The 15,126-nt window shown below is 44.0% G+C and overlaps 1 protein-coding gene across 3 annotated transcripts in view; it reads left to right on the top strand.

The window, feature by feature from the left end:
- Piwil4 (piwi like RNA-mediated gene silencing 4) overlaps positions 1 to 15,126 on the top strand; it is a 39,923-nt gene that overhangs the window by 19,905 nt on the left and 4,892 nt on the right. For all 3 annotated transcript variants that reach the window (XM_029543609.1, XM_021207768.1, XM_029543610.1), the window contains 8 exons: positions 2,337 to 2,460; positions 4,226 to 4,343; positions 6,382 to 6,493; positions 7,210 to 7,394; positions 9,887 to 9,959; positions 12,196 to 12,396; positions 13,338 to 13,441; positions 15,039 to 15,109. In XM_029543609.1, coding sequence (XP_029399469.1) covers positions 2,337 to 2,460; positions 4,226 to 4,343; positions 6,382 to 6,493; positions 7,210 to 7,394; positions 9,887 to 9,959; positions 12,196 to 12,396; positions 13,338 to 13,441; positions 15,039 to 15,109 — 988 coding nt within the window. The remainder of the gene's footprint in view (positions 1 to 2,336; positions 2,461 to 4,225; positions 4,344 to 6,381; positions 6,494 to 7,209; positions 7,395 to 9,886; positions 9,960 to 12,195; positions 12,397 to 13,337; positions 13,442 to 15,038; positions 15,110 to 15,126) is intronic.

Here is a 15,126-nt window from a genome sequence, read left to right as displayed (position 1 = left end):
CCTCCTCAGTCACGTGCACCCTCCTGCACCAGTGCATCTCCTCCTCAGTCACATGCATACACTAAACTCAGGGTTCAGGAAGGGGCCTATCTAAGCTCACTGCTATGGAGTCCTATCTTTTTCGTGGTGTAGTGTAAGCAATGCACACAGTAGTGGTGCCTCCAGGCCCGTTGTGAGCACAGCAGGTGGTAGAGGCCCTTGCTACCTTCCTCTTCTTCACCTCTAAATCAGAGCTAGGGCCGTCCTCTCGTTTAGCCTCCCCCTCCCCGCCCCCAGCATGCTCCCGCGCATCCTTCCTGCTGTATCCCTGTCTGCTTGCCTGTCACTAACAGCCCAGTCTCCATGCATGCTCCTAGCTGACGCCTGCATGGGGCAGACCTTTCCTTTCCATCACTAGGTCAGAGTGCAGCTCCAGTATCAAGTGCTACCTCGTCTGGTACACACTCCCTCACTTTCCTTTCTGTGAGAGGCGAGCATGCACCCACCTACTTCAGTGCATCGCATTGCTCCTGGAGCACATTCTCTAGACCAGAGGTGTCCTTTGGGATCCTGGCTGTACAGTAGCTTGTAAGGTATTTGTGCATGCTATGTACTCTCTATGTGTACATGAAACCCACACTTCGTTAAACGGTTGGGTCTCTGTACTGCATCAGTGAACCGAACAAATCTCTTTTAGGACCTGTCTTTTTCTAAAAGGAAAAACCTTTTAGAAAGGAGGGAAAGACCTGGCCCTTTTTTGTGCTGAGTTGGATGTTCTGTGTCGTTATGGAGGGACGGAAACAAAATCATGTCAGGTTTCAGAATGTCCTCCTTTCTGAACTAGGAAATACATACTACATTTCTGTTAAATTTCTGTTAAAACATGTTAAGAAAAATATTTGAAAGTTCTTAGAAAACTGGAGCCAGGGAGAACGTAAAACCTCCCTTAGGACAGCCACTCTGGAGAGCTGGGCCATGGTAGAAGACTCTTCCCAACATGGCCTGGATTTGGGGTCCTTCTGTGGGGTTCTGTTACTCGAGTGCTCTCCATTCTTGGGCTCTCCCTCCTTCATGAAGCCCCTTGACTTAGCTCTAGCCCAGCACCTAGTGGTGTAGCACTGAGTGAGGGTTAAGTCCCAGCCTTCAGGAACCACGCTAGGGTCTGTCCCCACGGACATGTAGATAATGTAGTCACCAAAAAAGTCAAGAGCTGTTTCTCTCCTCTTTCTGTCCATCTCAGTTCCTGGGAGGAAGGTGCTCCAGCCACCTATACTGAATTCCTGACTTTTGTAAAGACTCTTGATAAAGGCTTCTCCGAAAAACCTCCTCACAACATTTGCTGTGCTCACAACTGTAATCTTGTATTCCTGAATTGGTTTTAATTTTTTTTTTTTTTTTTTAAAAAAGTCCTTATGGGACTGGAGAAAAGTTTGCATCTAATGCCCTTAATTTTAACTGTGATGGTCAGTAAAACATAATTCCCAGGTGTTTTGTAGATTATAATTTTATAATTCCAGTCATGTTGTTAGTTGTACTAGAAATTAGTATTAGTTAAGATTTGCCTTTGGAGATAAACCTTTGGCAAGGTGAAATTAAAGTTTAGGAAGGGGAGGGAGTAGAGCATTGAGAATTCATCGTAAACCACACAGCCGGTATGGGCTTTACCTGCAGTACTTGTTAACTCCCTGACAGCCTCATTTCGTAGAAGAAAAGTGGACAGAAGAGCTCGGTATCAAATTCCCCTCATCAGTTCTGGGCTGCATCTACTCTGATACACAGTGCCATCCTGGGTATCAAAGACCCTTCTGTTCTTTTGAGAAACTGAGTAGAGTATAATCTTGGCCTGCAATGTGTGCGTAGATATTGTTAAGGTGAACTGAGATTATTTAAGCATGTGCTTCAGTCATTTATGATGTGTATATAGACAGCTGAAGGCTGTTCTGAATCTGAAGGAAACCTAGAGGAAGCAGGGCAATTAAGTCTTAAAACTGGTGTTGCAATGTGAAAGATAATAAAGGGCCAGTGAATACCTCAACAGTAAAGGCTCTCCCTGCAAAGCCTGAATGGTTTGAGTTTGAAGTTTTAGGATTTAAATAATGGAAGAAGACAACAGAGTCCACAATTGTGTCATCATGTAAATGAATTTACACACACGCACACATGTACTACACCACACTAAATTAAAATGTAATTTAAAATAAAGTATAATTAAAGGTATAAAAGATGAGTTGTGGAAAGAAAGTGGTAAAAAGATTTACTTAGCGACTCATTTGGGGGTTTGTGCTGCCTGTAACCAAGGATGACCCTCTGCTCTGTATCCGTGTTTGCTACTCCGTCATTAATCTTGTATTTTACAGCAATATGATATCACCTTATCTGACCTAAATCAGCCAGTGCTTGTTAGTCTGTTGAAAAGAAAGAGAAATGATAACTCTGAGCCTCAGATGGTCCACCTGATGCCAGAGCTCTGCTTTCTCACAGGTAAGTTCTGTGTCAAGCTCCACCCCTCCTTGCTTTAGCTGACCACCAACGTGTCCGTGTAGCTAGGGGACAAGAAAACCTTGAGTAGCGTAAGCGAAGTCCGGCCAAGTGCGAGGATGAAGCACCCTCTGAGTCTCTTTCTTTTGTGCATCATCCATGTAGCCCTGATGGCAGATCAGCCTCCGGATACTTTCTAGAGGCGTTTCGGAGTTTACTAGTAGAGGAAATCATAATATGAACCCCCTTTTTTTGTTCCAAGCTATTTTGTTAGAGTGAGACCAAAATGACTTCGTTTCTTCATGTACCAAAAAGCAGTTCTCACTGCATAGAAGAGCCTGCCTGAATGTTGATTTACACTATGTAGTAGAACCTGCCTGATTGTCAATAAACACTATATAGTAGAGCCTGCCTGAGTGTCAGGACACAACAAATCATAGAGCCTGCCTGAGAGTCTGCAGTGCTGTTAGTAGTATTCACATGATTGAGTCTGTGGGCTTAAAGTGCTTATGCTATGAATACTTGTTCTGTGGATAGACAGCAGTGGAATCCAGTGTCTGAAAGGCGGGTGTTCCTTCTCAGTGGTTTTCTGACTTGGGAGCTCTGAAGATCTGACATGTAGCCCTGACCACATAACTTTATTGAAAACTTGAAGTGTTACTAGCCCTCCTCACCAATAAGTAGAAATAAGATATGCTATGAGTGAAAAGCACAGGCTAGATTCTGAAGGTTTGGTATTTAAAATATTAACTGGTAATACTTTTAAATATATGTTTCATTTTAAAATATGGATTAAATACTGGACTAAATACTTAATACTACTTGAAATCATTACATACCCATAATTTTGCTTTTTTAGAAACTTGACTACTAGAAAACTTTCGTTTTAAGATTTATTTATTTATTTATTTATTTATTTATTTATTTATTTTATGTTAGGTACATTGGTATTTTGCCTGCACGTTTGTCTGTGTGAGGATGTTAGCTGTCCTGGAACTAGAAGTACAGACAGTTGTTAACTACCTGTGGGGGCTAGGAATTGAACCCAGATCCTCTGTAAAAGCAGCCAGTGCTATTAATTGTGTTTCTGGCACTCAAGGATGTCAGAAAAGGGAGTTGAATCCCCTAGGCTTGGAGTTACATATGGTTGTGAGCTGCCATGTGGGTACTGGAAACCAATCCTGGGTCCTTTGGAAGAACAAGTGCTCTTAACCACTGAGACATTTCTGCAGACCGAAATTTCCTTAAAAAAATAAAAATAAAAATAAAAACCAAACAGTTTCACTGTGTAATCCAGACTGGCACTGAACTCACCTCATAGAGCAGGCTGGGCTAGAACTCCTGAACCTGTGAGTAGAGTTGTGTGCTACTCTCAGCTCTTAGAAACTGTGGCAGTGGTTCTCAGTCTATGGCTAGCACAGAGCAGTGGTTCTCAGTCTATGGCTAGCACAGAGCAGTGGTTCTCAGTCTATGGCTCCCAACCCCTTGTGGTTGCATATCAAATGTTTAGATTATGATTTATAACTGTAGTTACAAAGTAGCAACTAATGTTGCAGCTGGGGTCCCGGCAACATGAGGGGCTGTATTAAAGGGCTGCATCAGTAGGAAGGCGGAGACCCACCCACGTGTTCAAGACTCCTGGGGCTTTACTTCTCTACTTCACAGTGCCCTGCTGGGGTCAGCTTACTGATTTGAATGGAAAGCATGCTTAAACAGGGCCAGCCCCTCTGTGCTCACTCTCCACACCACCTTTGCTTACCTTTCCCAGGCCTGAGCAGCCAAGCAACCTCCGATTTCCGCCTGATGAAGGCAGTAGCTGAAGAGACTCGGCTTAGTCCTATGGGGAGGCAGCAGCAGCTCGCCCGACTTGTGGATGACATCCAGAGGTAGGGGCCACCCATTGAAATCTCACGTGGCCAGCTTGGGGGCTGAGTGTGGAGGACTGGATGATTTTGATTTTGATTTTCATTGGTTGATAAGAATGTCTAATCTTGCCAACTCAGAGCGAGGCCCTGTGGGTTTGAAATACCTAAGCCAAGAGCCCAGTGGTACAGCCAAGAGCTCAGGCAGTCACAGCTCAGGCAGTCACAGCTGGCAGGATTTGAATAGTTGATATGATTTCTTCATTCAAAATTGTAATGTGTTCTCAATGAAGAAAGGGTTACTGGTCATATTAAAAACAGAAATAGAAACAGAAACGACAATATATCACTCCAGACTCCCATGGCTCCCGGCGAGGGATGCCAGATCCAGACGAGAATCTCAGAAATCTGGATGGACACAGTCTCTAAAACTTCCGTCTCCGAGGCGCCTCCTGCCTGCACCATGGTTTCCCATGACTCGTGAGGAGAGCTCTTTCTTCTCTCTTCTGCCGTCCTAAAGCTGTGCTGACGGCTGTTGTGACCCTGTGTCTCAGCCGAGGGGCACTTGAAATGTGCCTAGTGGCACATTGCAAGTTGTTAACATTTTTGAAGATGTGAGATTAAAGTAATTTCTTACCACCTCTTAACTCTCAATGAGGCTGCTAGAAGTTTTTAAATGCAATTTGCTGCTTGCCTTTAGATTTCTGTGGCCCCACGTTACTGTTAGACAGTTGTTTTCTTTAGAGATGTTTGAGTAATACTAGGTCAGGGTGAAAATTGATGTAAGGAAACTAAAAAGGAGAAAGGAAAATAGAGAGCGGGCAAATGAGTTAATAACGAATTACCATATTCTAGGGAATGATATAAATTTTGCAGATATTTTCAAATTCATAGTCTAATACCATTCTTCTCAGGAAAACAGCATAGCAGACATATTTTCTAATATCATTCATTTAAGTGTTTTGTATGATAAATGTACATCTCTATCATACCCCTGGCTTTGTAGCACCCACTCTGTGGGTACAGTTTTTACCATGTCTTGTAGATACTACCCGATATGCCTGCATCATATAAAGAGATTCTGGGCTGTGCATAATAAGTCTCTTGACCTGTCACCACCATGTCCCTCCTGTTCATCCCGTCTGGGCTGGGGACAGCCTCACCCGTGGCAGACAACATCAGAAGCAACTTAGTAATTTCAAGGATCAGTGTGAGGACAACTGGAGTGTAGAAAAAGTTCCCCACTGAGGAGAGAGAGCTGTGAGGGGTTCGCGCTTCCAAGGGGAGGGGGAGGGGCTTTTCACAGGACTCACCAGCATCCTCTGAGCTGCTGGCTGGTACAGTCTTGGCAGCTCTGGAGGAAACGCAGTGATGTGAACAGGTTCACGGGCCTCATGGAGCTCACAGCTTGGTGAAAGCTCACCATGTTGTGATCCCTCGAGCTAAGCCATACGCTGATCAAAGCCTTCTGTGTCACAGAGATTTATAGAAATGTTAAGGATGTTCAGTTGGTAAGACTAGGCCTCCCCGGCCCTCCTCTCCGGGTATATCCTTTGGATTTCCGAAGCTAAATTTTGTGTGTGTTAAAAATGCTTATTCATTAGCACTTTCATAGGTGTGAAATATATACGTGTATAATGTACTTTGACCATAGTCCCTGTGTAGTCCTTGCCTCTCCCACAGAACCTTACCTTCTTCTCAAGATGTTCTCCCTCATACTTCCTTGCCTTTGTGGGTCCCAGAGCCAGGAGAACTTAGCAGTGCTACGCCACTACGCCACTGCACACTGTGATTCCCTTTGCCCAGCAGCTGTTAACTGCCCCGAGCCTCTCCCCGGGAATCCCTCTGCCCCACTTCAAGCTTCCCTCCTTCCTGTTCTTGGTGGGAACAGTGATGGACATAATTCTTTTGAGCTGCCCAAAATAGATATATTTATTTTACATATATCATGATAAATAGGAGACCATCATCCGATAATTCAGCAAGTCACTATTACATTTTTGATATTTAAAAACCTTTGGAAGATACACACTTCATTGATCATAAATGACTCTGTTGACAGGAACCCAGTGGCTCGGTTTGAGCTTGAGACCTGGGGATTGCATTTTGGAAGCCAGCTATCCCTGACTGGCCGGGTTGTTCCCTCTGAAAAAATCCTGCTGCAGGACCACACAGTGAGTAGTCATTCTTTTCATTTGCAACTGTTTGCTTGACTGTGTGTACATATGTTTACTCTCCCAAGGTGATGGGGCTTGCTGCACATGAGTGCGCATGCCTGTGTGTGAGTGCGTGTGCATGTGTGTGTGTGTGTGTGTGTGTGTGTACACGCGTGCCCATACCCCGACTTTGTCCTAAGACTACGCATTTCTTTTGATTTTCCTCTTTGGTGTCAGTTTGGTCTCTGTGTGGACTTAGTAGCATCTGGTGGGCATGGTTTAGGTCTGTGTGTAATTGGTATTGTAAACCATTGCAAGTCACACATGGCTGCCTATGACCAACTGTCACTCTTACTTTAATCAACTGAAAACAAGCAAGCAGGGAAGCATGGTCACCCATGTAAATTCGGGTAGAGAGTGACTATAATAGCTACCATTGGCCAGCTTCACCCAAAAGGTAAGGGATTCGTACAGACCTCACACAGTGGTGACTGTGAGCTGACACATGAAGAGACAAATCACCCTCCGTCCAGGCTTTGGTAGGAGAAATGAAACAGGTACCAGACGGAGAGGCCGCTTGACTGCAGCCTCCCGACCCCTTTTCCCAGGAAGCCAGTGTGTTCTGTGAAGAGGGACAAAGGCCCATCTGTCTTTCAGTTGTTCTGTTGTGAAAGACGTCTAAATTGCTCTCTGAATACCCTTGCTCAGTCCTTTCATGATCATCTTTCTCTCAGTGTCAACCTGCATTTGCTGCTGACTGGTCCAAAGATATGAGATCTTGCAAAGTTTTGAGTTCTCAGCCTTTGAATAGATGGCTGATCGTGTGCAATAACAGGGCTGAGCACTTGATTGAAGCCTTTCTGAGCTGTCTGAGGAGAGCTGGAGGTTCCATGGGGTTTAATGTGGGCTACCCCAAAATGTGAGTATACAGTCAATTTTTTTCCATCTGTTAACATGGCTTGAAAGTTGGAAGTGACGCCTCGTATATCTATCAAGCATTTATTTTAGTAATGCTTCTCTTTTAAAGATTTCTTTTATAAATGATGTCTGTGTCCAAGTCTGTGTAGGTTTGGGCACACGAGTGGGAGTGGCCACCACAGGAGGCAGAGCTGTCAGAGCCTCCAGAGCTGGAGTTGAGAGTAGATTTGAATTATTCCATGAGAGCGCAAGGAAATGAATTTCAGTCCTGTGCGAGAAACATACAACTTCTGACCCATCTCTCTAGGCCATTAGTATTATTTCCTGAAATGTCAGAAATAGTCACAAGAAGTTAGATTTTATATTTATTAAATTGCTTTATAAAACTAAAATACAGGGGTTGGAGACAGCTCAGCAGTTTAGAACACTGGCTGCTCTGCCAGAGGACCTGGTTCAATTCCTAGCACCCACATGGCAGCTCACTACTCTATGTAACTCCACTCCAGAGCATCTGATGGTTTTTTTTCTTGTCTCTTAAGGTACCTGGCACATGCGTGGTACCCAGACACGTACATGCAGGCAAAACACTCATATACAGTAAACAAAAATAAGTAAATCATTAAGAACCCTGGAATACATTCTATTTTATCTTTGTAAAGTTGGTTTTGTAGTGTGTCTAGGGAAGTCCTGTGGAGTCTTTCACGTCAGTTGGGTATACATCCTGAAGAAGTCTATGTGGTGCCTCCTCTACTGTTAACCTTTCAGGCCAGTTATTATAAAACTGAATAGCAAACATGATATTAAAAAGTAAACATTAGCTGGACAGTGGTGGCGCACGCCTTTAATCCCAGCACTTGGGAGGCAGAGGCAGGCGGATTTCTGAGTTTGAGGCCAGCCTGGTCTACAGAGTGAGTTCCAGGACAGCCAGGGCTACACAGAGAAACCCTGTCTCGAAAAAACAAAAAATAAAAAAATAAAAGTAAAAAAAACTATTTTTTTTTAAAGTAAACATTGCATTTCCTGACTTGATAGATTTTAGGCTACAGCAAGATTAGTGTTAAGGTAGCTTTCTGACAAACAAGCAACCATAACCAAAACCAAGGCCAGCCTTTCATGCTTTGAGCATTCGGGAATAACTACTGTGCATCAAATGCTCAGTTGGCTGCCAGAAATGAAGAAGATGCAGACTTACTAAGAGCTACGTCACGGTCAGGCTCTAAACTGAACATCATTTTACCTGAAACTGACCACATCTCACTTGAACTCGAGGTACTTGAAAGCAGACAGTAGTTAATTAATTACATCAGCAGCACATCGACTGTTCAGAGCTCCCTTCAAAGCCTTATTTACATCATATTTAGAATTCTCCCCTTATCACTGAATCTGCTGACAAATTCTCACCAGTTTCCCTACTTGAGTTTCTCTAAGCTGGGAGTTAATACAGCAGGAAGAGAATTATAACTATAATGATGGTAGAAGTTAACCCGGCAGACTTGGGCTGGGAGCACAGTCTGCCTGTCACGCTCAAGAACCATCCTGTGTCCGTATGTCTCCGGACTTTTTTTTTTTTTTTTTTTTTTTTTTTTTTTAATGAAAGCCATTGTTTTATTCTACTTTGTCTCATCTATGAAGTATCCATTCGCCTGCTAGATTTGCAGGCCTGGCCTCTCTCTTCTAAAATGTTTGCCTGGTGGTGCGTCTGAGCTGGAGTGAGAGGTCTGCTTTGGAAAAGCCAGAACTACAGAATTACCAATGCAGTGCTCCCAGTCCTTCAGGTGGCTGCTAGAAGAGGAGCCCTGCCACCTGCTGAGCAACTGTATTTAAAAAGGCAATGTCTAAGACCCTTCCTGCTTCTCTCTCCCTCTCTCCACCTCATGGTGGTGGTGGTGGCAGCAGGAAGCTGCAGATAATTTTATTCCATGTGTAGAGACTAGATTGCCAAGTGCGTGTATGTAGGAATCCTTTCTGTAGCCTCTAGACCTGATATCATTACTTAATTGACAAATAGCTGTTGACCGATTGGCTGATTACAGCTAAATAGGACAGGCTCCAAACAAGCTGCTCCTACAGAAGAGCAAACACCACCCCTTTTGTGATTCACACAGATTAGTTAAAACCTCGGTTATTAATTAATGATTCCCAAAGCATTTTGGAAACCTCAGGCCTGCTTCAGACATCTGAAATTATGGGTTTGTAATTTCAGAAGTTCACTTTTAACCCATTTTTGAATAGCAAATCAATTAACTAAGGGGATTTGATACAACTAAGAACATTTCTGTTTTTACTAATGTTTACATGCTAACTGGCCAGTTATGGAGTATTTGGTGTGTCGTGCATTGGAGAAACGCATTAGATATGAGAGGCCCTCGTTTCTCTCTAAGGATTTTTTTTTCCATAAGATGACTGGTCTGTTGAAGATCCTCTGTCCTTCTCCTAACACCCTATGACTGATTGAGTGCACTAAAAAGACAATTAGATCATCTTTCCATGCAGCATAAAAGTGGATGAGACCCCAGCAGCGTTCCTTCGAGCCATCCAGGTGCACGTCGACCCTGATGTTCAGTTGGTAAGTGTGGGATGTGTTCTGGGTTTTAGATTATAATTTTTATATCTCCTTTATGTCTGACGTCTTTAAAAAGAGGCTTCTGAGCATATTGTCTGTCTTAGTCAGGGTTACTGTTGCTGTGATGAACACCATGACCAAGGCAACCCATGGAGGAAGGGGCTTTTTTGGCTTATACAGCTACCAGAAAGCTTGGCACTTACAATAAGAATGTGTATTTTACTCATCTGCCAGGCGTGGGCCCCAGAGCTGAGCCATGCAGCTGCTCACCTGCCTGCTCAGCCCCCCTGAAGACCACTGCAGTCATCTCTGTCTGTTACAGACAGACAGACAGACAGACAGTCAGACAGCAGACTCCCTCTCTTTCTCTTATGGATATACTCCCCCCACACACACACACTATGTGAAGGGTATACTTTCACAGCTCTGCTCATCACTGAAGGAAGCAAGGGCAGGAGCCTGGAGAGGAGCTGATGATGCAGGCTTACTCAGCCACAGTGGGCTGGGCCTGCTACCATCAAGCACTGATTAAGAAAATTCCCTAAGACTCTCTCCAGCCCCAGCATATGAAGGTGTTCTCTAAGCTGAGGGTCTTTCCCATCAGATGACTTTAGCTAAATTGGCATGAAACCAGCCAGCACAGTGTCTGACGTTTTCAGATTGCTCTGTTCTTTCCCCCAATACTCAATAAAGTATAAATTCCAGTATTTTTATCAATATTTGATTTTCCTAATTTTAACAACTTTTAAATAACTTGCTACTGCTTTCTCAAGCCTTATTTGTGTCATAGATTGTATGACTTGCTGGAGTCATCTTTACATATGATTTAAGAGAAACGGACTCCCATCTCTTCCTGCAGTGTTAGAGTACTTGAGGTCTTCACAGTAGTACAGGAGAATCTTGCAAGCTCCTAGGTCTCAGGTGGCATTGGCTCCAACATCCCCTGAGTTCATGCCACCTGCTGTAGGTTTCATCTCTGGCAACTGTCATTTCTTCCTGCATAGTATGATTATGTAGTGCATCTGCAGTCACCTAATTTCTCAGAACAGTATGTGTGCCACTCTTGTGTGGCTGCTTGCCTGAATGGTGTGTGTGTATGCTCGTGTATGGTATATGTGTATGGTATATGTGCATTTCTATATGTTTGTCTGTATGTGTGCATGCCCATGTGTTCATTTGTATGCATGTATTTGCCTGCATGCATACCTGTGTATGTGTATGTGTGCCTGTACGTATGTGTTTCACGTGCCCATTTGCCTGAATGTGTATTTGTTTATGTATAAGTGTGTGGATACATGAATGTGTGTGTGTGCCCAGTTCTGCCTTGCATGTACAACTGGAGACTAGAGTCTAAGCATGATTTCATCACACCCCAGAAAAGTTAAGGTTGGCATTCCTGCTACCAGAAAGCTTTCTACTCACATTAAAAATGAGTATAGTCCTCATCTACCAGGTCTGGGGCCACAGCTGCTAAGCCATGCAATCGCTCACATGCCCACTCAGTTCCCCCTGCAGACCACTGTAGTCATCTCTGTTACAGACAGACAGACAACAGCCTCTCTCTCTCTCTCTCTCTCTCTCTCTCTCTCTCTCTCTCTCTCTCTCTCTCACACACACACACACACACACACACACACACACACACACTCATGGGTATTACATTAAATGAAGAGAATTCTCACTCCAAGGACATTAAATTCGATCAAAGCAAAACTGTAAGGGAAAGTGCAAGCATGTTCTTTCCCAGAACCCAGAGTTCCAGACATGCACTCTCACATTTTGGAACCCTTCAAGGGTCCGTTTCAGGGTGCCTGTTACTCTTGACTGCTCTTGATGTGAATGTCCTAAAAACCAGGCCACTCTACAACAGAACCACAGGGTGGCCAGCTAACCATGAGAGAAAGAACGAGCAAGAAGGGGATTTGAGGAGCCTAATGGCAGTTCAGGAGGGGGTTGAGAGGAATCATGGGTGTGTCCGTGCAGCTTGAACTCTTACACAGCTGACTTTCCAGGGACTCTGACTGAGCAAAACAGCACTGTGAGTAATCAGTGGCCTCAAGGCCACGTAAGGGATCCACTACCATGTTTACTTTTGCTTCTTGGGAACATGGGACTGGCAATGTTTAAGAGAATCCATGCACGCTGATGTTTGGCGATACCACGCCTTCGTGTGTCCGTGAGCTGTTCACACATGTAAGGAGCTGTACCTGACTGATCTTCTGTTGTTGTCTTGCATTAGGTGATGTGCATTCTGCCTTCTAATCAGAAGAACTATTATGACTCCATTAAAAAGTATTTGAGCTCTGACTGCCCAGTCCCAAGCCAGTGTGTGCTGACCCGGACCTTGAATAAGCAGGGCATGATGCTGAGCGTGGCCACTAAGATCGCTATGCAGATGACCTGCAAACTTGGCGGAGAGCTGTGGGCTGTGGAGATTCCGGTGAGGACTGTTTCTTTCTCATGACCAGTCAGTTTCCAGACACAATTTGACATAGCATCTTGTGATCTCAGTTGCCCTTGAGGACTTTGGGAGGGGGCTTCTCAGATCCCCTGGAGATGTGATGCCCAAATCTTTTGACACTCAGTTTCCTTATATAACTAACTTACATAATTAATTAACTGTATGCTTCCAGTCGCTCCACATTGCTTCTAGCTGCTAGCATGGAGAGCACTTGAACCTGTAACCCTCTGGGGCTCACTGTTTCTGATGTGTGTGGGTCTCCCCCCTCCAGGTTGTAGCATCATACAAACCTACAAACCTTTGCAGAGAAATTCGAAAAGGTGGTGAGGCACAGCCTTTCCTCTCAAGGAGGCTCTGCTTAGCTACTCAAAGACTTCATGGGAGATACTCTTGGGTGTCACAGACCCAGGAGGGGCCTGATTTGGGTTTTCCTGGCTGCCATTTTAAGCCTTGTCCCATGGCCTCTACCTTTGTCTGTACAACAGAGTCTGCGTCTTCAGGGGGCACCATGGCCCAGCTGTGGTGGGGACTCACCAGATGCCACTTTGGGAAGGATTAAGGTGGCCATGCTGCCTGTTTCTTGTTCCTCCTCATCCACGGCAACTGTGAAAAGCAGGCGTGGTTCATCCTCAGGTCCTTCTGACTGGGCAGAGGGTAAAAGGATTGGCTGCCTCCTTTGCCACCTCTGCCCCTTGCCCAGCCCCGTTGTCACTCAGGCTTTCAGTGAAGATCTGTCATAATCTTCCTTGTCTTTCAGTCTTTGGTTTCTTTTGGTTTCTTAATCAACTGTCCCATCTGGAACTCCATTTGTTTGTCACACAGCTTACCTTGAAAATGTGGTAACTGGGGAGGTTCTAAAATGTCCTTGTTAGGGAGAAATAAGTTCATTCCATTTAACCACAGTTAACTTGATTTAACAGTTGAAGTCCCTGATGGTCGTGGGTATTGATATCTGCAGAGACGCCCTCAACAAGAATGTGGTGGTCGTCGGGTTTGTAGCCAGCACTAACTCCAGGATCACTAGGTACTGTAAATGCTCTTAACTCTCCTAAACTTAACCTCGCAGGTCTGCCTGTGTGTATGTGTGGTCAGGGGTGACACCTTTGGATTGAATAACCCATCGGGCTTGTCCCTGGAGAACACCAATTCTTCCTGTCTTAGCAGACATCTGTGGTCTATAGCTCTTCATCTAAGGATGAGACATGAAATTCTCAAAAATACAAAAAGTGTTAGAGACTTCTTGTTAGAACATGCCTTAAAGTTTAAAGTTAACGTATTAATAGTATAGACAGTGAGTTTCATTATGTTTTCAAACACACAAGAATTAGTTTGATCAGCCCACTCCATTATTATTCTGTTACACTTTAAAAACATTTTATTATTAATATATATTTGCATGGACATACATGTGCCATGGTGTGTGTGTGTGTGTGTGTGTGTGTGTGTGTGTGTGTGTGTGTGTGTAGACAGCTTGCAATAGAAGTTGGTTCTCTCCTTGTTCTATGTGACTCCTGGGGATTGGACTCAGGACGTCAGGTTCGTGTCAGGTTTATTCTGAGCATCCAACCTGCTCCCCACCAGATTTTTAAGTATATTTTAAAGAACATACTGACACGTTCTACACACACACACACACACACACACACACACACCAGACTATATTACTTGCTTGTATTTTGAACATCAGCTATTAAGTTCGTGAGCTAATTATTACAATGTGATTGGCACTACTGAAGTAAAAGGCGGCCTCAGTTTAGAACTGTTTCAAACATCCACTGGGGTGAGTGATTGGTTATTTGTCTTCCAGCCACATCCCTGGCTCATGAACACATGGATTCTTGTGCATGTTGTTATGCTCTAAGTGTCTGTGAGGAGCACACTGTGAATTAGGCACCTGCATATATTATGTAAGGCACCTTAGCTTTGAAACATTACTTGCAGTACCTGGTCTGCTTTTGCAGCTGAAGCACAGTTGTTTAATTTAGCTACAAGTTCCATAGTTAGGGGAGAGTGACAGTTCCTATTTCATAAGGCATTTGTGGGGTTATGTCAGATCAGTGCTCCAAACATTGCAAGCTGAGGTGAATACCTCAGCACACCCAGTTATCTTTCTTGTCAACCTTTGCAGATGCTTAAGGTGGGGAGTATGTAAAGCCTATAGAATGGAGATAAACTAGAAATGCCTTGAACAGGCTCCTGGCGCTTGTTAAATTGTTGTCTTAGAATTGCTTCAAGATTTGTAATTAAATAACATATTTTGAGGCCATAGCAGCTACTTGCAAAATGTTTGTTCCCTGTTCTCCGGCATTTGATTTTCTCCATTAATTTAGTGTTAGTTTGTATCCACACTTTAAGATACAGGAAAAGTAGACATCATGTTTGCATGGACACAGCCCACACTGTTACAAATATGAGTTCATTTATCAACTGGATCTTAGAAGGTGCCTGCTCCATCATCTCGTGACAATGGTGGCAAAATGTGTTAGTCACTTCCTCCTGTTGCTGTGACAACAGAGTTAGGAGCCCTGGCCTTTACCGCTGCATCTGTCTCAAACTTAGAGGATGTGTTTGTAGCAGGCATCTGGAAGTTAAATCTCAGTTTTGTGTTCTGTTTATTTCAGGTGGTTTTCCCGCTGTGTCCTTCAGAGAACGGCGGCCAATATTGCAGATTGCCTAAAAGTCTGCATGACTGGTATGTAATGGAGTGGG

This window comes from Mus pahari, chromosome 10, assembly GCF_900095145.1.
Source record: "Mus pahari chromosome 10, PAHARI_EIJ_v1.1, whole genome shotgun sequence".
NCBI lineage: Eukaryota > Metazoa > Chordata > Mammalia > Rodentia > Muridae > Mus > Mus pahari.
This window is presented reverse-complemented; position numbering and strand designations above follow the sequence as displayed.